We start from the raw sequence: 27,493 nt of genomic DNA, 5'->3' as shown, positions 1-27,493 counted from the left end.
GTATTTCAGGGTCATTGCCCTATTAAATAGCAGTTTGGTAGAGAAGACAGAGGCCTGCGATTCGGTCTGTTTGCTTAAAAGGCCATCATTTAGAAATAAAAAATCGCACTTCCCAAGGGAGAGTCTAGGAGGAATTTGTTGTTTTTCAAGCAAGCCTGTGACTCCTGTTTCAAAGCCAGAAGCAGTCAGTGATGTTGTCCCATGCAGGATTACTTCCCCAGCTTTGTTTAGAGAGAGCCGCACATGCCTTGAAGATGATAACCGCATAGATTGGATTGGATTAATGTCCGTGAGAAGAGGGGAGGTGTTCCTTGCCATGTCATTGACACTGATTAGGGGAAATTGTTTTGTTGCCGCTGTATCTGTTATTTTCACAGATTTTAGCGAGGATGACACTATATTTCAGATTAAGATTACCCCCTCTCTACAAATAATAGTTGCCTTTTTCCCCTCTTGCATCACTAGGAGTTTATATACTAGTCACTCAGTGTCCTCATGGATGCCCACTAAAGATGAGGAGCTTTGCTTTTTGTTATGCCCATATACTTTGCACTGTCTTGTGCTTGTTTTGGCGAAAGGTTAATAATGGTTCTTCTATGCCAACCTCTTCATACCAATGGAATCCTGTTATTTGCATGCGTCCCGGCCAGGTTGTTGGACTGATAGGATGTGTAAGCACACACTTTACCACTCTCAAACACGCCTTAATATACACTGTCCCACACCGTCTGACTCACACCATCCCTTGGCCTCACACCCTCTCTCGCACACAAGTCTTCTGCAGCTGGATCGTGGTAATGAAGTGCCTCACTGACATATAATAATTTTATAAGGTACCGTAGTGGACACGTTAGCATATATACCTATATACCTATAACCATTGTGCTGTCACTGTATAAACAAGCATTGGCATAGCCAATAGGTCTTGCCTTTGGGACCTTAAAAGTGTTTAGTTATCCAGCACAATATCCTTGGTGCAACAACATCAACTGTTGCATGGCTAAACACTTATAAGGTCCCAAAGGCGAGACCTATTGGCTATGCCAATGCTTGTTATTTTGTAGGCGCTACCTTTTCCTTTATGATTAAGTACTCCATGAGAGTGTGTGTTTTTCTCCTGTCTCCCTTGTTTACGTCTCGCTTTCAATATCCCTCCCACGTGCGGACCGTCTGCTGTCTGTCTGGTTGTCTACAGCGCTCCTACCAACTCTATCTTGTCCAAAGTTGGTTTCCCACTCATTGCACCTACGTTGTTCATGTCCGCCCTACTGGCCATCCCTCCTCCGTTCATGTCCCCACTCCACCTGACCTCCCTCCATTTTTCATGTTGACCTCTCACCTGGCCTCTGTCCATTGGTTTTGTTGCCCCAAGCTCCTCACCCTCCAATGTCCATGTTGACCTTACCTACTCTCCATTCATTGTCCGTGCTGCACCAATCCACCCTCCCTCAGTTTTATGTGTTGCCCTCCACCCATCAGCCACTTTTTCTCCATATTGACCCCCCAAACACCCTCTGCTCTGATGGTTGTGTTGCCTATCCATTTTCTGTGTTGCCCCTGCACTTGCCCTTGCTCTGTTCTCCAAGTCTCAACTCCCACCTGCCCTCTCTCTGTTGTCCATGTTAGCCACAACCCGCTCTACCTCCATTGTCCATGTTGCCCCCACTCGGTTGCCCGTGTTGCTCCTTATCATAATCATACTGACTAACCCTAAGATCCTAGCCAATTAGCAATCGGCTCCCATAACTGGCTCCCTTGCCTTTTTTTCCGAATGCCCTTTGTTCTGTAGAGCGCCATCTCCAAGCGGTATGTCGAGAGCAGCCTGGTTTGCCAATTGAAAAAAGTTGGAGGATTGCTTTCTAGCCATTGTGATGTAATGCACAAGCGATACATGGCCATACATATAAATACCAAGCCCTCCTTTGCAACCGACAACCCATTTACTTGCCATCCAAAGATTACCATTGTCGCTGTAAGGTGCACTGAAATACCCAGACTGCCCGAGATAAAGGTCTGAATTTTCTTTATGAAGTTGCTAAGTTTAGGGCAGTTAAAAACATGTGAGATGCATCAGCTGCATACTGTCCACAACGATTACAGCTAGTTCCCCTACAAGTATTCCATTTTGCTAGTTTCCCCGGAGTGTAATAAAGCTCAAAGATTGCCATGTAATGCTGGCTCTTCAGAGGGCCATTAAAACAATACATTAATTGCTATTTCAATACTTCTAGTAAGATTGACCCCTTCAGTGCCGAGTTTGTTAACCCATTTTAACTCATAGAATTCTAAGTCATCTTTGACCTTATTCAAAAATAAATATTAAAGGGGGCGCATTTTACATCTAGACTTAAGTAGCTCAATAATCTCGATATTCTGTAATATAATTGCATTTTGATTTTTTTTCCGCTCACAGTAGCTACGCAGCTGTAAGTATTTAAAGAAGTCCCCTCGAGGTAGGTTATATTTCCTTTGTAGACTTTCAAAAGAAATAAATTGTGACCCCAAAAATAAATCCCCTAGGGAGCAAATTCCCAAATTATGCCATCTTTTCATAACGGAGTCAATAGAAATTTCAGGTAACAGAGTGCAGTTCTGGAGCGGGGTATAAATATTCAAATTTGGGCCAATGCCCAACCTCTTTTTCATTTTCCTCCATATAACATATGCGGCTAAGACCGGCTTAAACCTATTTTTCTTTTAAGTAACTGGGCTCAATGATACGATTTATACATTGCTTAGCTTCTTGTCCCAAGAGCATCTCATAAATTGAGGGAGCCGCAAAATCAGGGGTTGGATTTATAGGTAACAGTAACACCCCCATATGCTGTAAGATTGAAATCCAATGATATAATTGGAAATCAGGGATCCCCCAACCTCCTCTGTCTCGGGGCAAAATGCATCTAATAACGTTGCTACGGCCAAACAGGGAGAGATGAAGATTATTGATTATTTCCAGTGTTTTATTAGATGAGGTGATAATTGGGTCAAGATTTTTAGCAACTATATCCTCAACGTTTGATGTAATCTTTATACCTAAGTATGTTACCTCTGAATTGAATACAATATTCGCTGGCCGACCAACAGGTGAATGAATCACCTGGGTTTTTGCAATGTTTAATTTGTACCCGGAACACATCCCAAAAGCATCCACCGCCTCAATAATTCGAGGAAGCGCCTCTACAATGTTAGCAGTAACCACGGCAATATCGTCCGCGTAGGCATATACTTTATGAGATTGTGTTCTTATCTGAACCGGGTTAATTATGCTGTCTGCCTCCATTGTGGTAATAAAAGGGTCGATATATAGCGCAAACAAAAGCGGGGAGCAGGGACACCCTTGTCTTGTTCCCCTTGCTATAACAACCTGTTTAGAAACTTCGCCCCCTACCCGGATTGCCGCTGTTGGGTGAATATACAGCGTTTGTATTGCTTTTATGAACTCAGGAGAAAACCCCTTCTAGGCCAAAACTGCCCATAAAAACCGCCACGTGACCCTGTTGAATGCCTTTTCGGCATCCAACAGGGCCACGCCGACGGGTGATTTACTACTCTGAGCCCAATCCAGAATAGATATTATTCTCTGGATATGGTCTGTGGTATCTCTGCATTGGATAAACCCGTGTTGGCGGAGTGAAACCAATCCAGGAATCAAATCATTAAGCCTATTGGCAAGTATTTTTTAGTAGATCTTGTTGTCTGCATTCAATAATGAAATAGGTCGATATGAGCCCATTTCCGTTGCATTCTTCCCTTTATTTTTGAAGATAACTATTGTGGCCTGAGACCATGAATCCGGTGCCCGACCAAGAAAAGCCTGTTGGCAGACTTCCAGCAATTCCTTCTGGATTGTGTTCCGGAATGTGCTATAAAATTCTAAAGGAATACTATCTGGGCCCATCGCTTTCCCCTGAGCTAATCCCAGAAGCGCAGTTTCTACTTCAACCCAGTCCGGTGGTGTAGATAAGATTGTCCGATGATGTTCTGTCAAAGTATTAGACGCTAGACGGCAAAGATATTCTGACTCCTCCTCCCCAGTCCTACCCACTTCCGTCTCACTATATAATGATTGATAAAATTCATGAAAAGCGTGAAGTATCCCTGGCTTCGACTCTTGTATTCTCCCATTCATATCTATGATTTTTACTATATCGTTATATACGGCCTTCTCCCTCAACCTCTTTGCCAAAAATCTCCCAGTATTTTCACTATACTCGTATGCCTCTTCTCTGTGTTGTGTGTATTTCTCCGCAATCTGTTCTGCAATATTAGCATAAGCCAAAGTCCTCTTAATTGTAAGATCTTGCTGAGCCTTTTGAATTAATTCTGTCTCTCCTCCTGAGATATTACGTCAGCTAGATTATGTTCAAGACAACCTCTGCAAAATCATGTTGAGGTTTGGTCATCCATTTCTTGTATTTAAATTTGGAGAAGCTGAGAGTTTCCCCACGGACAACAGATTTAAATGTATCCCACACTACCTCCTGGGATGCTGTGCTTTATTTAGATCAAAAAATTCCTGTATATGTTTAAGCATTACTTGACAGTACTCCTCATCGACCAAAAGCTTCCTATCAAAAGTCCAAGTCCGTGGTGAAGCCCTCTGGGCCCCCTCCATAGTTAATTCTAAAATCACAGGATTGTGATCAGAGACAACTTTCGGATGTATAACTATATTAACTTTAGTTAACAAAACGGTGGAGATAAGAAAATAATCTAAGCGGACAAACTTAGAGTGTGGGGCAGAAAAAAAAGTATATCCAGGACTTTCAGAATATAAAACATTCCATACATCATAAAGGCCTTGTTCTACCATTAAGCCCCATAGGGCACCATACATTAAGGTCTTTCTTCCTATATACCTATGATTCGATCTAACATTTAAGTCTGCAGGAATATTTATATTCAAGTCTCCGCATAATACCACGGGTTGCGGCCATTGGGCCAATTCCACATTGATAGAGTTAAACAGTTCTGCATCGTCCAGATTTGGCCCATAAATATTACACAAAGTAAACGTACTGTGATCGATCTTTAGCATTCCTATTGCCCAGCGGCCCCATTTATCTGCAGCGGAATTGCTACAAATACCTAGTCCGCGTTTCATCAATATGGCAACCCCTCTTTTTACCCCGGTTTGCCTAGAGCAAACTACCAATTCCTTACCCAGATTCTTCAAAATATCCCTTTTTAGCCATGGTACGTGAGTCTCTTGCAGACATAGTATATCGATTTGCAATATTTGTACAATTTTTACCAATACTTGTTGTTTTTTAACATTATTGAAGCCACATATATTCAACGTGCATATTTTAATTTTCTTATCCATCGTAAAACTTCACCCCTAACTTCACAGCCTTAAATAATCCATCCTCTTCCCTCCAAACTAGAAACGTTTCAAAATAAGCATAGCTTTTTTTTTCATCTTAGTCTTCACAAACTGTTTGCATTCTGATGCTGACTTTTCACCCTTCCACCACCACCACCCCTCCCCCCTCCTACTCCCTCCCTGAAATCCCCAACCCCCCACCCTAGACCCCCCCCATACATGAGGCCCAGGGACCAACAGTCCCTGCATAATATGGGGTACCGTGCCCCCCTCCATCCGGGTCCATCCGGAAAAGCTAGATCCAAGACCGAACATCAACAAGTAATCACTCTACTAAAAAGGACAAAGTAGAAAAAAAAGTAAAGAGCAGAAGAAGCATATAGAAGACACAGTTCATCCCTAAAATGTAACTCATTCAACATTACCCTCTTAACATACTGCTAAATAGTTTCCAAGTATTCTTTGGTCTTCACCTCAAAAAAAAAAAATTGTTTGCCCTTTGTACAACACCTTAAGCTTGGCCGGGTTCTGCAGATATACCGCAGCCCCTTTGCTCTGAAATTCCGGCATCAGTTGACGAAGGTGCCAACGTTTAGACACTGTTGCTGCACAGAAGTCAGGGCTTACAAAAAAACTACAACCTTTAGCCAAGGCTTTCTTATCTGGGCGAGCTCGAACAAAGATGTCTTCCCGGGCCAAAAAGTTATTAAAGCAAACTAGAATAGCACGTGGAAGAATTTCTTCTGCCTGTCGAGGTTGTTTCTTTGTAAACGGGAAGCGATGCGCCCTTTGTATTTCTTTTGCCCAGTCCCATGTTGTTAATTCGGGGAATGCCTCCTTTAACAGTTCAGCCACAAATTTCAGTGTATCAGGGCCCTCTTTATCCTCCGGAACCCCCAAAAAACGCAAATTGTTCCTACGGCTATGATTTTCCAATTCCATAATTTTATGGCTGAGGTCGTCCCTGTGCGCCTTAACTGAGTCTAATTCCGCTCTCTGGGCACCCAACTCGTCTTCCAACACGGGAATTCTAGCCTCCGTTTCTGTTACCCTGACCGCCGTCTCAGCGCAGTTCTTAATTACCTTCCTAACTGCATTTTTCACTTTGCAACAGGTAGCCTGTGTTCTTAAATTCTCCGCTTTGCTTTCTTCCCTGTGTTTCATCATAGTTTCATATATGGTTGCCAATGTTATCTCTTGCGGATTATTTCTGTCTGTTTCATTCACATTTGCGTTCGAGGAATCTGTTGCCTTTTCTTCACTCTTATCTTTGGGCTTGACGACAGAGTCACATCCTTTACCAGCCTGGAGCTGCTGAGCTCTCTTCTTGCGCTTCTTAACTGTCATGGTACTTAAATTCGGGGAAGTCAAGCTTATCCTCAAATCCTCCGGTGAAGAGCTTCCCTCGCTGAAATCCACCCAGTCTCGGCTCACATTTGTGCTCTCATCCGATGAATGATCCGACATAGAATAAAACTTTTCCCCAACCTCATGGCCTTTACTCATTACCTGGTCGGCTGCGTCAGTCATCCCATTTCCTAACTCGGACTCTTCCAGCCTATTATCATTATAGCTTGTCTGAGTCTGAGGCTGAGACTGAGCGATTACTGAAATAGGACTGGCTTCCGTTGGAACTACATCTCCCATAACACCATTCTCATCGATGATTGCATCAGTGATGTTAGTGATAGGTACAGGATTCAGCTCGCTTTCATTTATCCGCAAATCTTTCAAAGTATCAGTACCATTAATCTCAATTGGTATAGTTGCGACAATGATAACTGGAACCGGAATGTCTACAGTTACATCAATCGGTATACTATTCGTAACTGATACACCCGCAGGGAGTATTCCTTCTGCGGCACCTTGCAACCCAAAGTTCTTTGCATTCTGTCGCTCAAACATTGCAACCAAATTTTGAGAAGGTACACGTGAGAGAGCAATATTCTTAGACACAACCTTTTTTTCTGTAAAGATTTTGAAGAACACACCAGAACACTCTCACTCTCACCTCCGATATTATCGGATGGTACAGTTTCGGTGTTCTCAGCAGCCTTTCCCATTTCCTGTCCTGTAGCTAGCTGACTGCCATTCTTCGCACTACGAGTTAAGACCGTAGTTTGAGATTTTACTAACGTAGTTTTCGGTGGCATTTTTTTCCGTGTCACGGCGCCGCCTCTGCCGCCTACCACACGATGCTGAATCCCCCACAATAATGCAGGTAGTCACCAAAGAAAAGACCGTCTACGGGCAAAGGGGCAGCCGACCTGCATCAATATTCCGCGCCGCGTTGCTATTCGAGAGATCCGTACGGAAAATTTTCTGTAATACAATGTTGCGGCAAGCCTTGGAATTTTCCGCCGATAACCACTAGGGCACTTTTCATCAATTCTGAGACTTTAAGACTTTAAGACTTGCAGCTTGCAACAAATTCAAACCCAAGTACTCCTGCGGAGGTGTGCCATGGTATACCTTGTATTCCGTGTTCTATATGCCGTCGTGCTCAGGTACTCAAATGTCGCGGTACCGTTATCACACTACACACACATTACAAAGTTTTTCTGCCTCGTTGCAAGTGTTCTCATAAGTGTTCTCATTAGAGTAAGAAGCACTAAACACATAATCTCGTGCTTCAGTTTGCTCCGGCGTTTTCAATACGGTCAGTCAGCTCCGACATTCGGTACAAGCCGCCTTTGCAACGAAGCTGCAGTTTCTCCTGTAACCACTTTCAGCAACGAGCCACGCTAGCCCAGAACATCGCAGCCCAGGTGTTTCATATACTGACTTGTTTCGGCGTACCGCTGCTATTTTTTCCTTCCTTACTGCCTTGTAACTGCCTCATAGCTGCCTTGCTGGGACCGCTTCACAAAGTACATTTTTTTCGTCAATCTCGGACGGGAAAACTTTTCATCGCCTTCGCATTATCTTCACCCAGGTACGTAATATCGGTAAAGCACTTATCTCGGACCGCTTTCTGGATTTTTCACGGAGAAGGAGGAAAGAGCTGCTCACACAGCCACGCCACGGTCGCCATCTTGCCTCCTTCCACTAGTCTAAATTAGTGCAAAATTCCATCTGAATGCTTTGCCCCTATGTGGAGAAACTATGCACTTACAAGGAGTAAATCAAATACACAAAAAAAGCACTGTGCATCATTGTCTGACATTTCACCTTGCTTTTGAGTACAGGCATGAAAGAAACATCATTTTAAAGAATTTAGTGCAAGGCTTGTCCACCTGGAAATGTACCCCTTAGGTGGCCCCTGTTACACTGACAACCATTTCACATCGACAACATCACTATACCATCCTTGCCACTACTTATGGCTCTGGCACAAATTGGTAGGTGACAGGTTCAGGGGTCAGGTATCACCAAGTGAGGTCGAGGCAGTGGCCTTGTCGAAATTAGGATCATTTCGATATAATTAACGGACTGGTTGATGTAGTGACCGTCGAGGAAGCAACACACAACCATTGTGGGATGTTGTTTACAGAACACAAATCTAATGGCTGTATGCGGAAGTGACTAGAAAGGTCTAAAAAGGACATCTGCCGTTAGGGGATTCTTCATAGGATGCTCTGAGAGAAAGCCTCCATATGCTCTAGCACCCAGATGTAATCCGGTTTGCAGTGTGTGCTTCGAAAGAATATTAAATGTAAAGGTGCTTGTTGAAGTTTTTACACGTTTTGTCACAGCAACAATCATTTCCCTCGGATAATAAACGTGGATGGAAATAACGCACTCTTTCAAGATGGCCTCGGGTCTGTCAAAACCTTGTATTTAGCATGGGATTAATTAGCAAACAGTCAGAGAAAAGGAACAGAAACATTCATCATTAGCATAAATATTGCATTTGTTCTCCTGCTACATTAGTACTTGCTGGGGCGCAACTAGACTTGAACTGGGAGGGGGGGGGGGGGGGGAGAGCTAGTAGTCCAAGCCACAGTGGTGAGGCTACCACTTCACGGAATGGGGACGCAGGCACCCTCAGAGCCAGTATGAGAACACACGTTACCAAAGTCAACAGGTTTGCCTTTCGTGTGCTAACGCTTGCACACAGCATTTATGCATGCCTGTTTTTTCTTTAAACCCAGATCTATTGGCTTTGGCCATGCTTTCCCTTGATACATTTAGCACTGCTGCGGCTTCAAGAGATTCCACGAGACCTGCAAGCATCAGATGGCTGCAAGATGGTACCAAGTGAGTCCAGTGTCTGGTCTTCATGTCTGACACACAGAAATGAAAACACAGATGCCTTTTTGGAAACTTGTCTTTTCTTACTAAAAGCGACATAAGCCACATAATAAACAAATTCTTCCAAGGAACACGATTTTTGGGGGAGGATCTTCCAATGAGCACAGAATTAAAGTGATATGAATCCCATTAATGATGTGGAGCATGCACTGGGATGAATACAATTATGAGGGGTTTATATCTGCCTGAACAGCTCAAAAGGCAAGTTAATTCACAAAGCAGAATTAGTGGAATATCTGTTCACAAATGTTTAAACGGGTACTTGTTGATATTTATGCAGCACACACCTTGCTGGTTAGCACTGAAACACTATACATTATGCCATAATGATTATGGGAAGTGATTTTAAGTAAGGGTATATATCTTTGAATTGCACATATTTGAACGAGCATTTTACACATTTAGTTTAAGCTCAGTGAGATTAAGGGCCCGATGTAGGTCGGTCGGTAACGGCCGAAAATCGGTATTTTCGGCCGTTACCGACCGGTATTACAGAAATGGGATGTAGGGGCATGTGTAACTGATTCGGTAAAATTACCGATCGGTAAATTTACCGATCGGTATTTCTACCGAATCGGTAAATTTGAGATGTAGGTGGGACTCTTCTGAGTCCCACAAGCCTTACAGAATCGGTATTTTACCATCAAATCAATTTGATGGTAAAATACCGATTCCGGTGTGCATGCACATGTGTGCATGCACACCTATGCCATATGACAGGCAGACCTGCCCTTAGGGCAGGTGTGCCTGCCACATGGCACCCGAGCCTCTTTTGGGGGTGCCAGAGGGTGTCAAAGTGACACCCCCTGCACCCTTGTGTAATTCGGTATTTACCGATTCGGTAAATACCGAATCGGTAATGCCCATTCATTCCTATGGGCTTCAAAGCCCATAGGAATGAATGGGCATTACCGGTCGGTATTTACCGAATCGGTAAATACAGATTTTTACCGATTCGGTAAATGAAACATCTGGATGCTCCTACATGTCCCCCCTTCTTATTTACCGATTCTTAATTACCGAATCGGTAAAATTCGGTAATTAAGAATCGGTAAATAAGTCCTACCTACATCTGGCCCTAAGTGATTTGCCCAGAACTGCACAGTTTTCAGTCAAGTGCCAATCTGGATTCAAACCCAGATCCCCAAATATCAAGGTGCTCGTGTTCAAAATATTACGTTGGGGATTGGTTCCTGTGGCATCCATTGTCAGCATTGGCATTATCCACTGAGACAGTGACATCCAGACTTTTGGTGAAGAAGGGAGCAAAAGGAATTGGTGAAATGTGCTGTATAATTTGTCTTAGCATCATTGTTGTGCTGCTTGTTAACACATCACTCACTCTACCATCTCCTATTTCACACTCTCTTTTCTTGGATTTCTCAGTCACAGTCTCCTCTCATTTCGTTATTCCCTTTTCCCTCCATATTCCTGCAGACTTTCACTTTTCTCTATCTCTTCTGTCTATCTTGTTCCAAAATGTCTTCCATCAATCCTTTCTCTCTTTCACTCTCGACCTCCTTACCACCTTCTCCTCACTTCCTATTATAGACTTGATTTGGTCTGTGAACTGACTCTCTATGTATACCAGGGAATCAGCTCTAGTTCAGTGCAAGAAATCAACTGTCTGTAAATGAGCTCAGCAATATATTTATCTAACCGCTGATCTAGCTGTGCTTGGACTTTGTTCTAGCTAGACAAGGGTTCAGCACTTTGTATGCAGGGACTCGGCTGTATCTGTGTTCCAGCTCAGCTCTACAAGAAATCAACCCCCAGATTCATCATTGTTCTCTTTTTCGAGTCCTTAATAGCGATTATTAAGGAATCGCTATTAAAGACTCGCAAAACGGGATTCATGCAGAAATCGCAATATTATTTGAGATTTCTACAGCTTCCTTATTTGCGATTAGCAAATTGCTAATCGCAAATAAGGAGGCCCATAGGAATGAATGGGGAGTCATTCCTTATTTGCGATTAGCAATTTGCTAATCGCAAATAAGGATGCGATTTCAAGGGTGCCAGGGGTGTCCAAAGGACACCCTGTAGCACCCCTGAAATGTAAATGTAGACTGATGTTGCACACACACATGTCCAAAGGACATGTGTGTGTGTAACATACAACTTAGAAAAATGCACTAAAGTACATTTTTCTAAGTTTTCGCTATTTACCACGTAGTCAGACTTCGCGGTAAATAGCGGCCAAAAATAGCGATTTCGCAATTCAAGATTGGTTCATGAATTGCATTTAAGGAATCTCAAATAGAGATTCCTTAAATGCAATTCCTGGCAATTTAGCGAATTCGCAATTTGCGATTTTTGCATTTGGGGTGATGAATCCCAAATGCAAAAATTGCACTCGCAAAGGGCCAGATTCTCAGAATCTGGCCCTTTGCGAGCCGATTTCCTGTTGATGAATCTGGCTGCAAGACTCTGTTTATGACAGGGTCTGACTCTTTATGAATGTGCAGAAACTAATGTTATCAGTGGAGGAACTCATTTATATCTACTAGATGTTTATCCCTCTCTTGAGATGAGTAATCCACTTTAGTGTTAGGTTCCTCTCCCTCATATAACAGGCACTAACATGTGCTTCTCAAACCCAAGCGGTTTGAATGGTACGTTGTGCAGCAGCACACTAAACGTGATGGTTTGCATAGAAGTTAAACCACTCATCTATATTTACCTCATCTTTTATTCCACTCTCTACTGTACACTCTCTTCCTCCTCTGCCTACTTAACCATCCAGGCGTTGTTGTGAATGCTGTCTTGACAGTCATTGCTTTTAGGTCAATTTGATATTCTTTTTGGCATACATTTGTAGTGAGGGCATTTAGAAAGAGCAGGGAAGTAGAGGCAGTGGGATGGAGACAGTGGTAAATAAGAAGGAAGACAAAGTGAAATGTAAGGAGTGGGTAGCAACAGATGGAGGAAAAATGAAAGGGGAGATGAAGGAGCAGGAGAGGAGGAAGCGGCATGGTGAGAGAGGAGAGCGACTACAGGGATCCAGGGTGGGATAAACAGTGCTAAGGCTGAGGTGACAGCCTATAGTTATGTACTAGTAGTCTAAATACACTGCAGCGGATGGGGAGAAAAAAACAGGCTTGGGCAGAAAAGCAAAAAGCTACTAATAAATGTGTTACGTTTTAAGTTTTTATTTCTTGGCACCAAGCTTGAGCTTGGTAAAATCCACTAAACATGCTGACATTAAAAATGCTAAGTACCTGGACGGTGTCACAGCAGCAGGTGTGTTAACCCACAGGAGGAGACTTGCTTGTTTGAAATTGACATAGAGCTGTAGAAGGTGAAGCAGAGACCAACTGATTACAAAAATGGATCCACTTGAGGAACAGCAGCAAGGCTGGGTAGCCAATCAGCATTTAACCTCTTTGATGCTCATGGCGGCTCCCGGCCGTCATGAGTCACAGTGGGCGTGTGCTGATGACGGCCGGGAGCCGTCATGACCTCTACCGCGATTGGAATGTTCAGCACTGCGGCGGAATTTGCGCCGCAGTGATGAGGTTAAAGTGAGCCTTTGAAATGTATATGGCTCAATCCTCTTTCTCCCTTCATCTCAATGTTTTCAAGCAAAAGTTATCACATCCAGGGATGGGAAAGATGACCAAGAAGTAGACCCTCAAATTTCAGAGCTGTCTGGGGCATACCATGCTGCTGAAGCAGAAAGCATCAGAAGGAGCAGTGCCAGGTTCTGTCCATGCACAGTGCCAAGCTGATCCGCCTGTTTAGTTTATTACGTGTCTGTCCACTAAAACACAGTAGGCAACAGGCACACAAGGGCCTTCTGTGAAGTAAACTTTGAGAGGTTAGCACCCAGTAGTCCTTGACAAAGGCATAGGGAATATTGCTCCTCATTTGTGTCCAATCTGTAGCATGCCTATCCTGCTCTAGCCAAACTCAGCCACAGAGCAAGTATGAGTCAGAGGAATATAATAACAGGCCGCTCTGCACCACTGCCTGACTATTTACTGTTAGAGTAACTGTGTGACATGCTGTTACTGTCAAGCCATTACTCTGAAGCCAATACTGCATGACAGGCTCAAAAGTAACCTCAGTGCATGAGCCTTAGCTCACATTCCTTCTGTGATAGAACAGGACGCCAGGGATATTTAACTCAGAGAATCTAGACTGCTACCTGTGGGACCATTTAAAAAAACAACCCTGTCCCCACTAAGTAGTGCCACAGCCTTTCTTTGCAACATTATGGATTCGCATATGCCACATATTGCAGAGTTTAGCAGAAAAATGTGTTACCAGCTCGAATGAATTTGAATTGGAATTTTATTACATTTACATAGTTATTAAAACCATTGCAATACAAATTTCAAATAAGACAATAAATCGTGATGAGATATTAATTACACATTTACAAAATTCATGTTTCATAAATTGCTATCAGATTAAAAATGCTTTGTTCTTCATGAAGATAGCTCTCAATATAAATTGTGCATTCTGCCCGGCTTCATTACTCTGTCTGGGCAGTGCTATTAACCAAGAGAGGACATTATAAAAAAAAGAGCTTCTATGGAGGCTTCCCAAGTGGATTTATTGGGGGCAGTCTCATATCATAGTTAAAAGGGTGGACACAGTACTCCCAATTATCTTGGTTTCCGGCCCCCTGCATGAGTTGATAGCCTAACGGGCTACCCCTTAGCCTGGAAGGAGTTTAAGTGTTCAATGGCATTTTATTCTTGGCTGCATATAGGAATCTCACTAGTGTACAGTTTAATTGAGGTGTTGCTGGGTCAAAGCATGCCAAAACTGCTTGCCTCCTTGAGCGAATACTCCTTTGGTTTAGGGGGACTCTTAGCAGCTGTCTCTTTTCCTGTAGCAGCTCCTTGCAGGAGCATAATAAATGGATAATGTCGCCCTGGCCATTTTTGCATATACCACAAGACGTTCGAGATGGTTCTTCCATGGTGGACGTTCTTCCATGGTGGAAGGTTCTGAGTGCACGGAATCAAGCCAAGGCAAAGTTTTAAGAATTGTAATTTCTGTGATTTCGGTTAGCCCCGAATCTAGACTGCTGCCTGCGGGACCATTTTTCTTAAAACCCTGTCCCCACTAAGTAGTGCCACAGCCTTTTTTTGCAACATTATGGATTCGCATATGCCACATATTGTAGATTTTAGGAGAAAAATGTGTTTCCAGGTCAAATTAATAAAAAAACACTGAATATGCAGTGCCTTATGTTGATGCTCAGTGGAAGGCCTTACACAAAGGTTGATTGGCCACAATGAGCTACTTTTTGATGTGTTTTGGGGTTAAACCAACACTAGTTAAACCAAACTTTAACACAGATAAATAAAAAACACGAAATAATGAAGTAATAATTTCACAAAATGTGCCACATTACACAGTACAGTAACCCTATTCTTGCTCAATAATTTAGTCAACCCTGCTGCATAATTTCAGTGGCCTATTTATAAGAGCTGCTGCCATCCACCAGTAACCACCGAAACAAAGTACTGCCCATAACCCTATTTGCCAAAACCACTTTGCAGGTTCCTATTTTTTTAGCCACTACTTTGATTTTCCTGAAGAAAAACTATATGACTCCTCCATCACAACAGAATGGAAGAAGTGATGCTATTGATAGAAAAGTCTGGACTTTCTGGTGGACAGAGAATCACTGCAAACCATTTTTAAAAGAAATAAAATTCTCCCTATTATTGCATTTATATAGTGCTTGCTATGGCTCCTCATGGGTAAAAAGCGCTATATATAAATGCTATTGCACACAATACAATCATCTATTTTCTGCCCAGTTCTGCTAATGTGTCATTTTCTGCAAACCCATGAAAAAAGAAAACAAATTCTCCCTTTTATTGCGTTTATATAGTGCTTGCTATCTGTCCTCAAGGGTAATAAGCTGTATTTATCAATGCAATTGCTTGCAATACAATTTGTCATTTTCTGTCTTGATTTTTAAAAACTCAGAGGGTATCTATCAGTCATGATGGGGAAGAGGCAGAGTTCACCTTTTAAGAGCGTATCGTCTCTCCCTCGTCCCAGCTCTCCTTTAAAACAATAGTGAAGGCTCAAAAACATTGCCCTGCACAGTGAGAGCCCCCACCATGAGTGTCGTGTCTTGGCACGAATAAAGACAGACACGATGTAGTTTAACACCGAGCTTTATTTCTTACTTCTTACTCCGTTCCCGTCCCTACTCTATCTGTTCCCTAAGCACTTCCCCTTGGCTCCTCCTGTTCCTGTCCCTCCCTCTAGCTCCACCCCAACCACTAGACTGTATCACGATATTACATCTCCCCCCTTGTTAACAAAAGAGACTGATCGTCTAACATACTTATGATTCCTCAATTAGCTACACGGATCTGTAGGCCGCATGTTCGAGCTATACCGACCCATCTCCATTTCTTTGGTGTGGCCTTCTAGTGCCTTGACAAGAGTCTCTTTGACTACAGGAATACATCTTTGAACTTGTGAAATGTCTTGTGTGCTCTCCTTATACCCAACTTCGTGGTGGTTTCCGATAAGTTTCTGTGTTGTCCACTTATCTTCAATTTCCAAGGCGATCACAACTGCACCCGGTGAGGTGGCTGTGGAGGGTTCACCATGAGGGTGGCCGTTTGTCGTCCTTGGTAACCCTTGTTCGATTGACGCTTGATGTTCTTCATGAGTGGATGTTATTATTATATGAAATTTGTAGCGCGCTCAGTTACCCAGGGGCATCCCGGCGCAGAACAGAACAAGGAAGGGAAAGCTCAGACTCAGTCACTACACAGGAAACAAATACGTCTTCAGGAGTTTCCTAAAGTGCAGAATGTTAGGGTCCGAACGAATCTTAAAGGGCAGGGAGTTCCACAGTGCCGCCACTTGCACTGAAAAACGCCGGCCCCCAGAGCGAGCTCTTTTTACTCTGGTTAACTGCAGAAGACATCCTTGGTCCGATCGCAGTGGCCGTGTGGGTTTATAGGGGCGTGCCATATTGGACAAGATAGAAGGGCCCCTACCATGCAAGATTTTATGGGCCGTGCATAACGCTTTAAATTTCACCCGCTCCTTAACCGGGAGCCAGTGAAGTGTTTTCAGGGCCGGCGCAGCTGAGTGTCTTCTAGGAACCTCCATCAGCAGTCTAGCGGCTGCATTCTGCACCTGTTGAAGGGTCCTAAAGGTCGCTTCCAGAGCGCCAAGGAACAGTGCGTTCCCATAGTCAAGTCTCGACAAGATTAAACCACGAATCAGAAGCTTCCTGGATGGATTGGGGAGCAGTGGTAGCACCTTGCGCGCTGACCGCAACAGGCCAAAACACACCCCTGCGATCTTCCTGGCATGTGTCCTAAAGGACAGGTCTTCCTCCAGCCATACTCCTAGGCTCTTAATCTCCTTCTTAGGAGATGGTGGGTCACCCAGAGACTGAGGCCAGCAACTGGCGATAAGCGAAGGCCTAGATTTGCCTAGCAACATAAGCTCAGTTTTCTCTCCGTTGAGCTTAAGGGCAGAGTGGGACATCCAACGATGAACGTTGGCAAGGCAGTCATGAAGAACCTCTGGCTGTTCCGCCAGCTGGGTAAGGCCTACAACCAGCTGAGTATCATCAGAATAGCTGATGATCTTCACTCCTGAAGGGGAGACCACTCTCTCAAGTGGAGTCATATAGACGTTAAATAAGGTAGGGCTCAATGATGAGCCCAGCGGGACTCCACATTGAAGAGGGAACAGGGTCGACTGCTCTGCCCCTTCCCAGGCTTGATAGAAGCGGTCAGAAAGGAATGACTCAAGCCATTTGAGGGCCATCCCCGTGACACCCACCTCTGACAGTCATTGGAGGAGCACCTGATGACTCACGGTGTCGAAGGCAGCTCTCAGGTCCAGGAGGATCACTGCCACTGACCCCCCCGTATCAAGAATGCTCCTTGCTTCCTCCACCACTGCCAATAAGGCCGTGTCCGTCCCCTGACCAGGGCGAAAGCTCGTCTGGGAGTCTCCCAGCAAATGATGGGATTCTAGGTGGTACGAGAGCTGGCGATTAACCATTTTTTCAGCGATTTTTGAGAAGCCGGGCAAAAGAGAAATAGGCCTAAAATTGGCCAGATTCGAGGGATCTAAGCCAGGTTTTTTCAGCAGTGCTTTAACAACTGCTTTTTTCCATCTCTGCGGCACCGTGCCCTGGGAGAGGGAAAGGTTGATAAGATCTGTAAGCGGGGCAGAAAGAGTATTTGCCACTTGTTTGAGCCATTTCATGGGCACCGGGTCACTCGGAGACCCACTCTTCATCCCTTTCAGAACTTTTACGACCTCCTCCTCCGAAAAAAGGCCAAAATAGGACAACTCAAAGGGACATATTCCTGGGCTAGAGTCCATCTCCAGATTCTGAGATGTCGCAGGCAATGAAGACAGAATCTTCTCTATTTTGGAATGAAAGAAGTCTGCCAGCTCTTCACATTTTTCTTGGGGGTTGTCGTGCACGACTGGAGGAACCGGAGACTTTAGCAGTTCCTAAAAAATCTTAAAAGATTCCCCTGATGAGTTACTCGCCCTATCAATCCTATCACTGAAATAGCTTCTCTTGGCATCTTTCAAGGCAGCTTTATACTTCCTCATCGATGCCTTGTAGTGTTCTCGACTTTCTTCCGTCAGCTTTCTCCTCCATGCCCTTTCTAATCTTTTACAGGGTGTTCTGAGCTCCCTAAGTTCAGGGGTGTACCAGGGAGCGGAACCGGCTCTTCTTTCCCTAATGAGCCTTTTCTTTTCCGGAATTAACAAGTCAAGGGAATTGATCAGCCAATTTCCCACATGCTGATCAGCAGTGATAGGGTCAGAGACCAAAGGAGGACAGGTTCTCGCTAACTCAGCCGCCCAGTTATCCACCTGCAGCCTAGACCAGAGCCGTTCAACTGAATACCGTCTTGGTACAGGATCTCTCCCCTTCCCCAACTGCCATATGAGGGGGACTAGACAATGGTCTGTCCAGGGAAGAGGCAGAGGCTGAAAGGCTTGAAGATTCTCTGAGTTCGTGAAAGCCACATCCAGCTGATGACCTTTAATATGGGTAGCTCCGACGTTAACAAGATGCAAATCAAGTGCACCCAACATACTTTGTAGCTCTCTCGCCACTGTATCACAGGGATCATCGAAATGCAGGTTGAGATCCCCCAACACTATAAATTTGGAGGAGGCGGCAGCTAGTTGTATCACCACCTCAAGGAAGGAGTCTATGAAATTTCCTATCGCTGCAGGAGGCCGATAGACGAGAAGGCCCGAGATTGAGATGGTGGACGATATGCGTAGCGAGAATTGACAGCCTTCAGAGTTATCAATACCGCAATCTACCGCTTTACATACATATTTGTCTCTGTACAAAATGGCCACTCCTCCCCCTCTCCCCTCCGGCCTATCTAGATGAAACATGAGATATCCCGGAGGGAGGGCTTTAACAATATCAGGTCCTGAGCAAGAGGTCAGCCAAGTTTCCGTAAGGAGGAGGGCATCCAAACTATGGTCTACAATCAACGAGTTTATTTCAGTGGCATGACAAGGTAATGATGTTTCTCTGGTTCTCTTCCAAACACCCGCATATCGTTTTGCTTCCTTTGGTCTTGCATGATAGAGGGCAACACTGTCATCCTGTCCAAACTCATGCATCCCAGACGGTGATGCATTATTTGAAAAGATAATTTTGGTTCGGTTCGGGGACTCATTCGCTGCCTCTGGTTGGCTCACCCACTCCCACTCGCGTCTGGGACTGGTGAACTCTTTGACTGTCTGAGCAGGTGCATGTTCCCTTCCCATCTGATGACGGTCGGTCTCCGTCAAGACGTCAGGTCGTCTTTGTAGAGTGACTGGATGGTCCTGTCTTATCCGGTGTGTAATGTCCCTTATGCCTGTTTTCACTCGGTAGGTCCTTTGAGTCAACCTTGCGGACCCCATGAGGGGTGACGGTATATTCTTCGTGTCTTGAGATACCTGTGACTGACATGTCAGGTTGTCTTGGGAAGTGATAGAATGCTCAGAAACCTTGATATGAGATAGGTTGCTCTTGATGGGACGAATGCTCTTTGGTTCTATGGTGTGTTCGGGTGATTGGGACCATAGCCGTTGTCGGGACCATGACTCGGTCGACTCACAAGATCGGATAGACATGCGTTCTGAATCAGAAAAGTCTTGTGTGGATTCCCAGGATCGGCCAGACATACTTTCGGACTCAGAGGAGTCTTTCGTCGATTTTCTTGGAGAGCGTTCCTTGGAGAACATCTTGACTGGTGAATCTCCGACGTGAGCAGACCATGACGAGCTGTGCGTCATGTCGGAGTTATCTTTGGGATGTTTCTCCGAGTACCTTTCTCGAAGTGTCTTCGTTGTCAATTCACTGGAGACAATGTTCGATAACCACATACTTGTTTCTTGAGTTTGATCCCAAGGTATTTCATTTCTGCCTCTCTCGCATGATGGTAATGACCTCCTCTCAGTTTCTTCATTATCTCGGATGTCATGAATGTGTTTGTCTTCCCCTTTACGTTGTCTGAGTGAATCAGTCCATCTTATGTAGTTCGCTTCCTCTTCACACTTGTTTGGTGCACTGACATCTGTGCAACCGGTGTGATGTGTTCTCCTGTTTGATGTCTCCTCGGACTCGTCTCTAGAATTTGGCAAACAGTGAGGTGCTTGTGTGTGGTCGTGTACCGATTTCCAGGGTTGACGTGACTGGTCCAGTCTTCTATATTTTGCCTTTCTTGCGCATTTGTTGGGTAGACTGTCATCTGGTCCATTGGTGCGATCTGTCCCACTTGACACTTCATCTGCTTCAGAACCGTTTGCACCATATGCTGAATGACTCCTTGAGGTTGAATAACTCCTTGAGGTTGTATCAGTGACGCTATCGCAATCCTGACTCATCCTGGTCTTTTGTGTTGTTGACTCGGAGTATTTCATGACACTTTGTCTCTCGTTTTGCCTTGGCTCTGATCTGCCTTCACCCTCCCTCTTTCTGGTTTTGTTTGTGTCTTGGGTTTTGTTCCTTGACATGAGGGATGTCTCTTTCCAGGTATCTTTGTGTCTTGCATTCGAGTGCACGTCTTTTGTTATGTCTCTTGCTTTGACCCGCACTCCAACTTCGGCCTTTCTGATGATTTCCTTTAGCGACCACTGCCCTCGAAGGATCTTGCGCTTCGTGTTAGCATTTAAACAGCCTTCGATTATCCGGAGCCGAACTGCTTCCTCATTTGTAAATGTATTGAAGTAGCAGCATGGTACCAAATGTTGCAACCGGGTGATGAATTTTGGCAATGGTTCTCCTGGTTCCTGCCGTGCTGTGGTGAAGGCGATGCGAGCATGATCCACGTCTACCTGTGCATGGAAATGGGCACGTAGCTTCTCTTGGAGTCTTTCATAGGTCTCTGTGTCCTTTTCTGGAAATGTTCTGATTAAGCGTCGGCCCTCATGACCTACCAGCTGGAGGAGTAGTATCAGACATTTTCTATCTCTTCGCTCACCAATTGCTTCAAGAAAATCGTCCCGTGATTCCAGCCACTGGTTCCATTTGAGACCCAAACTCCGAGTGTCAGTCTGTGTCACTGGGGGCGGCACTTCAATGCAGGGATTGGACCGTTGTGTTACTTCCCCCACCGCCATGAGAGAAGAAAATGCTGATCTGTTACAGACACAGGACTGTTCACTTTGCTTCCCGTCTTCTTTGCTGACTCTCTTCAGCCGAGATCCTCGGTCTGGTCATTTGCTTTGAGGTTATTAAACTTTGCAACTATCTCCGTGTGCGCCAGCGAGTGAAACTTGGATTTCTTGAGTTCAGACTGGCCACCTCTCAGCTACACTGTGCGTACTTCATGGTTCTCTTTCTTTCAAGTCGCATTCTAGCTGCAGGTGGTTGATGGATCTTCCGCGATGATGCCTGACACATGTGACATCTTGTTCGTTCATGCATGTCAGTGTCCGCTATGTTTATTGACCCTTGACTCCTTTCACTTCATGTTGCTCATTTACATTCATTGGTTACAATCGGTGCGGTCTTCGCTTATTTGGAACTGTCTTCTGCAGTTCGGCCCTCTTCGGGGTCTTCAGCAAGTCTGCCCTCTTCAGGGTCGTTAGCAACTCTGCCCACTTCGGGGTCTTCTGCAGGACTGTCCTCTTCTGGGTCTTCTGCACTCTTCGGGGTCTTCAGCACTTCTGCCCTTTTCGGGGTCTTCAGCAGGACTGCCCTCGTGTGGGTCTTCCGCACTTCTGCCCTCTTCGGGGTCGTGATCGACGTTGTCTTTGTTTATCTCTGGCACTTGCTTAGGCTTATGCATTTGCTTCTTACGTCTACTTGCATTTGCATGTGCTTGTCTGTGTTGACCCTTGTGTTCGCTTGTGCTTTTTTACTTGTTCTATTCACTTTTCATTGGCTGATACTAGTTTGTTGCTGTACTCTTTCGCTTGCTCGTGCTTGTTTATTCCCTCACTCTTTCAGTTTCCAGTGCTTGTTTGCCACTTTCCTCTTGTATCGACAAATGCTTGTTTGCTCATTCCCATTTGTCTTGACTCGTGCTTGTTTAGTCTTTCATGCTTTTACATTGGCTAATGCTTGATGCTTGCTGGTGCCTGACTCCAAAATGGCCGCTCTTGGCTTTCACAGGGGTGTCCCTCTCGGCTGCCTGGCTCAAAGATGGCCGCCCACTTGAAACTCTCATCTCCCACGAGGTTTGACTTTGCTCACTCATCAGGCTCACAGGGCTTCAGTTGACACTCACCAGCAGTTAGTCGTTTGCAGGTAGCAACGTTTCTTCGTTTCCTCCTGTGTTGTGGTACATAGGAACGATCAGGTAGGATCGAGGCAGACTCTCGATTATGCTTCGTTACATGCATGCCATTCCTCACGCATCGGGGTGAGCTTTTCCATTTTTCGTTTTCTTTTTGGCGCGCGACAGCACTCTTTCGTCTGAGCACTTCCCAGGGCTTCGTCAACGCTTCAGAGACCCCCCGGTCGTCAGCGCAGTAGGTGGGAGCAGGGTGAGCTCCCGACTTCTCCTCAGTAGGCGCGTGCCGATTTGCACGCATCGGGGGTGAGACGCGTTTTGGCGTGAAGCGGCGTTCTCTTTCAAAATGCTCTCGGCATTCAGCAGCGCTTCTCTATCAGGGCTCCACGCAACTGGCAAATCCCGGTATAGGGACAATGTCCACTGGCCTCTTATTACTCTAGGCGGTGGGCTTACTTCCAACACTCTTGTCTCAGCAGCGTCTTATTCTTTTTTTTTTTATGCACTGCAGGGGGACGGGACACTTCTTCACGAGGTTCTGCAGGTGGTAGGATGCACCCATCCCACCCTCGTCGCCAGTTGTCGTGTCTTGGCACGAATAAAGACAGACACGATGTAGTTTAACACCAAACTTTATTTCTTACTCCGGTCCCGTCCCTACTCTATCTGTTCCCTAAGCACTTCCCCTTGGCTCCTCCTGTTCCTGTCCCTCCTTCTAGCTCCACCCCAACCACTAGACTGTATCACGATATTACAATGAGGTCTGCACCACAGGATGTTGTGCTTCGCCAGTTAAATCCACCCCTTCCTTAGAAACATTCCGAGGCAACAAAACATGCTGAACCTGTCTTTTTAAAGACATGAAGTGCCTTCTCCGACGCGGCTTCCCGAGCAGTGCTCTGGATTTACCTCACACAGGTACCTTCGAAGACACCAGTCCAGGCTGTGAGCAACAACTAGGGGGGAGGGGGAGTGCTTGGACAGTGGGAATCTGCAAATCAATAGGGCGGTTCCCACAGGTCATATCCTGCAAGGCACACTTCATCAGGTTCAGGAACAGCTAGATGCACCCTCTGGGCAGCTAGAGGCTGACAGCTGTTGAAAGGGAAAGTTACTTTTTTTAAAGTGTAAATTTCCCCCACTACCCTTCCCTTCCCTTTTTTTACCACTTCCTATGCATAGGAAACAACATATGCCTGAACGGTGCATCTTTTGAAGGTCGTGTCCTTGAGGGCGAGCATACTCGCATTGATGAATGGTGAATCCAACCAGGGATTAAGTATTTGTCACGTGCTAAATGGAGCCGAATCTCTCTTTTTAACCCGTAGGCAAGATTTAAGAACAAAGGTCGCACACAACAGAAGCCATGCATTCAGATTAAACTACCCTGCAGACAAGGAAGGAATTCTGCTAGCATGGAGGGAGCTGCAAAGCACACAAGATGATGGACGGAATGTTGCACAATGGCAAAACATTCACCCCAGTCACAGATCTGGGTTTAATCCATCGTTATTTTGCTCACCAAGCCACCCCAGTTCAGACATGGCCATATGCAAATCAGTCTTGACCCTGTGGCTCATGGGAACAGTCCAGCCCGAACTGCCAAGCCATGTCTTCCCTGGACCGGAATCAAACATCCTATGACCGGGTTCTGGCTATCAGCCGTCTTCAGCCAGGATAGCTTGACTCCAGAGGCATAGTGAGCTGCAAAGAGCATCCAAAAATATTTTAATTGATACTCAAAACATTCGAAGGAAGATGGAATTGCACATCTCCAGATAAAAACCGGGAGCAAAGTATATATTGTTTTATTGGGGTCCAACGCGATGCAGTAGAGATGGACAAAATCAGAGTCCCGAAGATCAATAATTATCAATTCATTCATAAGGACATTTGGCATTAGTTTGTGCCCCTCTACAGAACAAGCATTGGCAAAGCTAATACGCCTGCTTTTAAGGTGCCAATGCATGTAAAAACAGGCATTCATAAATGATGGTAAAAAAAATGCACTGCATGCCCAAACGCGAATTATCACAATACAGGCTGGCCCTACCGTCTTTGTCTCTTCTGGGGAAACGTATGGGCACTCTAGTTCACATAAATCTGTTAGCGTTTCAATTTTACACAATGAGGTCCATCATGTTGATCAAAGCTTAACCTATTGGCATCTCATAAGCTCTTCTTCAGGACCACACGAGGGCCAGCCCCTTGCATACCACTCCTAAGAAATCCTATGGATAGGAAAGGATGAGATGCACACCTAATGTGTATAAAGAGCTTTTAGGGGATAGCTAGAAGCATGTCGTCCCAAAACTAGGGACACCATACTGATTACAGTTAGGTCTGTCCCTATTATTAACCCCTGATTTTAAACATACCAACTAGGAGCAGGAATAAAATATTAGCTCACTAGCTAGGTATTTTTAACCTATTTGTTTCTCACTCCACATCACTGCACCACACATTTTTTCAAAACTAAGTGCTCCTACGTAATTTCACATGTCGCAGCATGCCTCAATCCGCAGAGAATTGAGAGGACCCCAATGGTGAAGTATGCCACCTAGGGGCAACCCTGGTGGGTGAGAGGGCTCTAGAAAATATTTTTTCTTTCTGGAAAGAGGGCTTTTCACACACGATGAGTGGAATCCCTGTTTCTCCTATGGTTATGTTTCTTATTCCGGTATTCCGGATGTTGTGGAACTGTTTATGGATGGACCACCACGTCTTGAGATCCCCACCTTAGAGGTTGAGTGTTCTCCACTGAAGTGGTTCTTGTCTGTATCGCACAGGAACAAAAAGTCCTCTGCAAAAGTTCCACCATGCCTTGGCTGCATAAGGGAACTGTAATCATGAATGTGCTGCAAATGTAATCCCAAAGTGGGAGGGAATTCCCAGTATCCATACTAAAATTGTCTCAGAAGTGCATGGCAGGGAAATTTTGAGGTTCTTCTGTTCAAGATACTCCTGGAAGACACATTCCAGTCTTGCACAAAAGGGATAGCAATAGAAACATAATTTCAAGTGGCAATGAATAGCAATGAAAATGGTGGCAGCACCATTTCAATTGGCACCCCAGCCACAGATTAGGCTTACCCCTGGTTCAGGCCCCCATATATCTTTCCCAGTTCTATCAATGAATATGGGGAATGAAGAGGTTGACTGGCAGGATGTGCACAATTTGTGTGCCTATAACCCGGTGTGGAAAACCTTTTAATGAGTCCATTTTATCTAAATATGCATTGTACACCCAGGCTGTTTAAATCAGAATTCATTTAATTAAATAAATAAAATCACAAGTAACTGACATAAGTATTTTGCAAATGCTGAGCAAAAACACAAATGTATTCAAGTATCAAGAACTGTGCAGTTTTATGTGCATAGAAATAAATGGTGGCTTCGGCTCCATCACTGCAAGGCTGCCTTTATGTCAAATTTTCTGGTCATTGTCTTCCACACTGGAGTAATCAGAACTGGTGCAAATAGTTAGTTGTCCCTTCTACAACAATGAATCCACAATGCCTGCTTATAGGATCAACCGGGTGCTTTACTGCTGGCACCACCCATGGCAGACACCAGATACTGTTAAGCTTTAGGATTAGTTCTAGTCAGAAACGACTTGAAATAAGACAAATACAATATAAAGTGGCACATACCTCTGGGAAATGAGGTTTGAACACAGGATCCTCAGTGCATACTTTTCCAAAGGTATTTTGTGCAAATGATTGCTGGGCTGGAAAGTATTGCTGGACTGTCTCTAGTGAAAAAGCAGAAGGTTCTCCAGCAAATCTTGGACCATGGATGTCACCCTGGGCAGATTTGTTTATGTGGAAACAACCAGGCGGATGTCCCTCTAAATTACTTTGGTACTTAAGTACTCCTCTGGAAAAGAATGGAAAAAAACAGCCGTAAACACTTGATCTCATGCAGGGTTTGGTCACAGTGAGGTAGCAAGCATATGCCAGAGAAAGTAGCATGTATTTACATCCAGTTTCATTAAATCTGTCAAAAGGGAGGGACTAGTAAAAAAACAGCTTATTAAAGGTTCACTGTTAAAGGACGAGGTTGTATGGATAAGGGGCCATCCGGTGTACAGAAAAAAACTGTTTGCTTTATTCAATTCTTGAAGTCTAAGAAATCAACAACAATAGATATTCCAGAATATTCATTTGTTTGATGATGTCTGTGTGAGTTTTGAGACCTATTCAGACAAAATGAATCAGATATCCTCTTTAAACCTGTTCCAAAGAAAACCATGACTGCAGTTATTCTATAAGCTTTAACATTTGGAAGAAGTCCAACAAATCCAAAGGAAAGTGATTGAAGTGACTAGACCAACCTGAACTCAAGGAAGTTAAATCATTTCACACTTATCCTTAACCCCTTTACTGCGGCCGCGATTTTGCGGAAGTGCGGCACTTCCGCAAAACGGACGGGGCCGCGTCCGCTGTTGGCCGATGGCAGCACTAGCGAGGTAGTGCTCCCGTCGGCCAACGGCCGACAGAAGCACACAAGGGGTTAATGAACTCCATTGGCTTCAAGTGACAGAAAGTATTACCTTTAAAACACATATGTATTAGTTACAAAGCCTTCCAAGGAACCCCATCAAGCTTTGTATTGAGATGTAACCTTCATGACATTCCCCAACGCATCTTTCCATCTAGCCATGCCACTCTAGGATGAAGGCAAAACCTTAAAGCTGAACAATCTTTGACTACGTCATACACGCTCGCCTGAGAGCGCAATCCAGTATGGCATAAATCAAGAAAGGCTAGAACATAATCAGTTTACAGGATGCTGTTGACTCTTCTACAGATATCCACAGGTGCAAGACTGATGAGTAATCTAACATTTCCCAGCCATGGCTGAAAAGTTCTTGGAAACCTACACCAAATTTGCGTCCAGATCAGGCATAAAATAAATCAATGCAAGTTTCCTAAACAAAGTCAACACTTTTAGAAAATGGAGAACAAGGAGCACCGATGATGGAGAACAAACTCCAGTTCATTTTCATTTAAAAAAGCAGAATATCAGCAGTGATATACTAAAACACATAATGCCAAATAATATAAGCATGAGTTCTTAATGGGCATGTTTGATAGTCAAAGAATATATTTATATTTTGGTGTTGGTGTTAGTCCAGAAAGAGTGAAATTCAAAATGTTATTAAATAAACGCATGAACAAAAAGC

At 44.5% G+C, this 27,493-nt stretch overlaps 1 protein-coding gene across 7 annotated transcripts in view; it reads right to left on the bottom strand.

Moving 5' to 3' along the window:
- NOX4 (NADPH oxidase 4) overlaps positions 1-27,493 on the bottom strand; it is an 840,225-nt gene that overhangs the window by 407,000 nt on the left and 405,732 nt on the right. For all 7 annotated transcript variants that reach the window (XM_078658423.1, XM_078658420.1, XM_078658421.1 and 4 more), the window contains one exon: positions 25,959-26,184. In XM_078658423.1, the coding sequence (XP_078514549.1) occupies positions 25,959-26,184 (226 nt within the window). The remainder of the gene's footprint in view (positions 1-25,958; positions 26,185-27,493) is intronic.

The sequence above is a fragment of the Lissotriton helveticus genome, chromosome 8 (assembly GCF_964261635.1).
Source record: "Lissotriton helveticus chromosome 8, aLisHel1.1, whole genome shotgun sequence".
In the NCBI taxonomy this organism is placed as follows: domain Eukaryota; kingdom Metazoa; phylum Chordata; class Amphibia; order Caudata; family Salamandridae; genus Lissotriton; species Lissotriton helveticus.
This window is presented reverse-complemented; position numbering and strand designations above follow the sequence as displayed.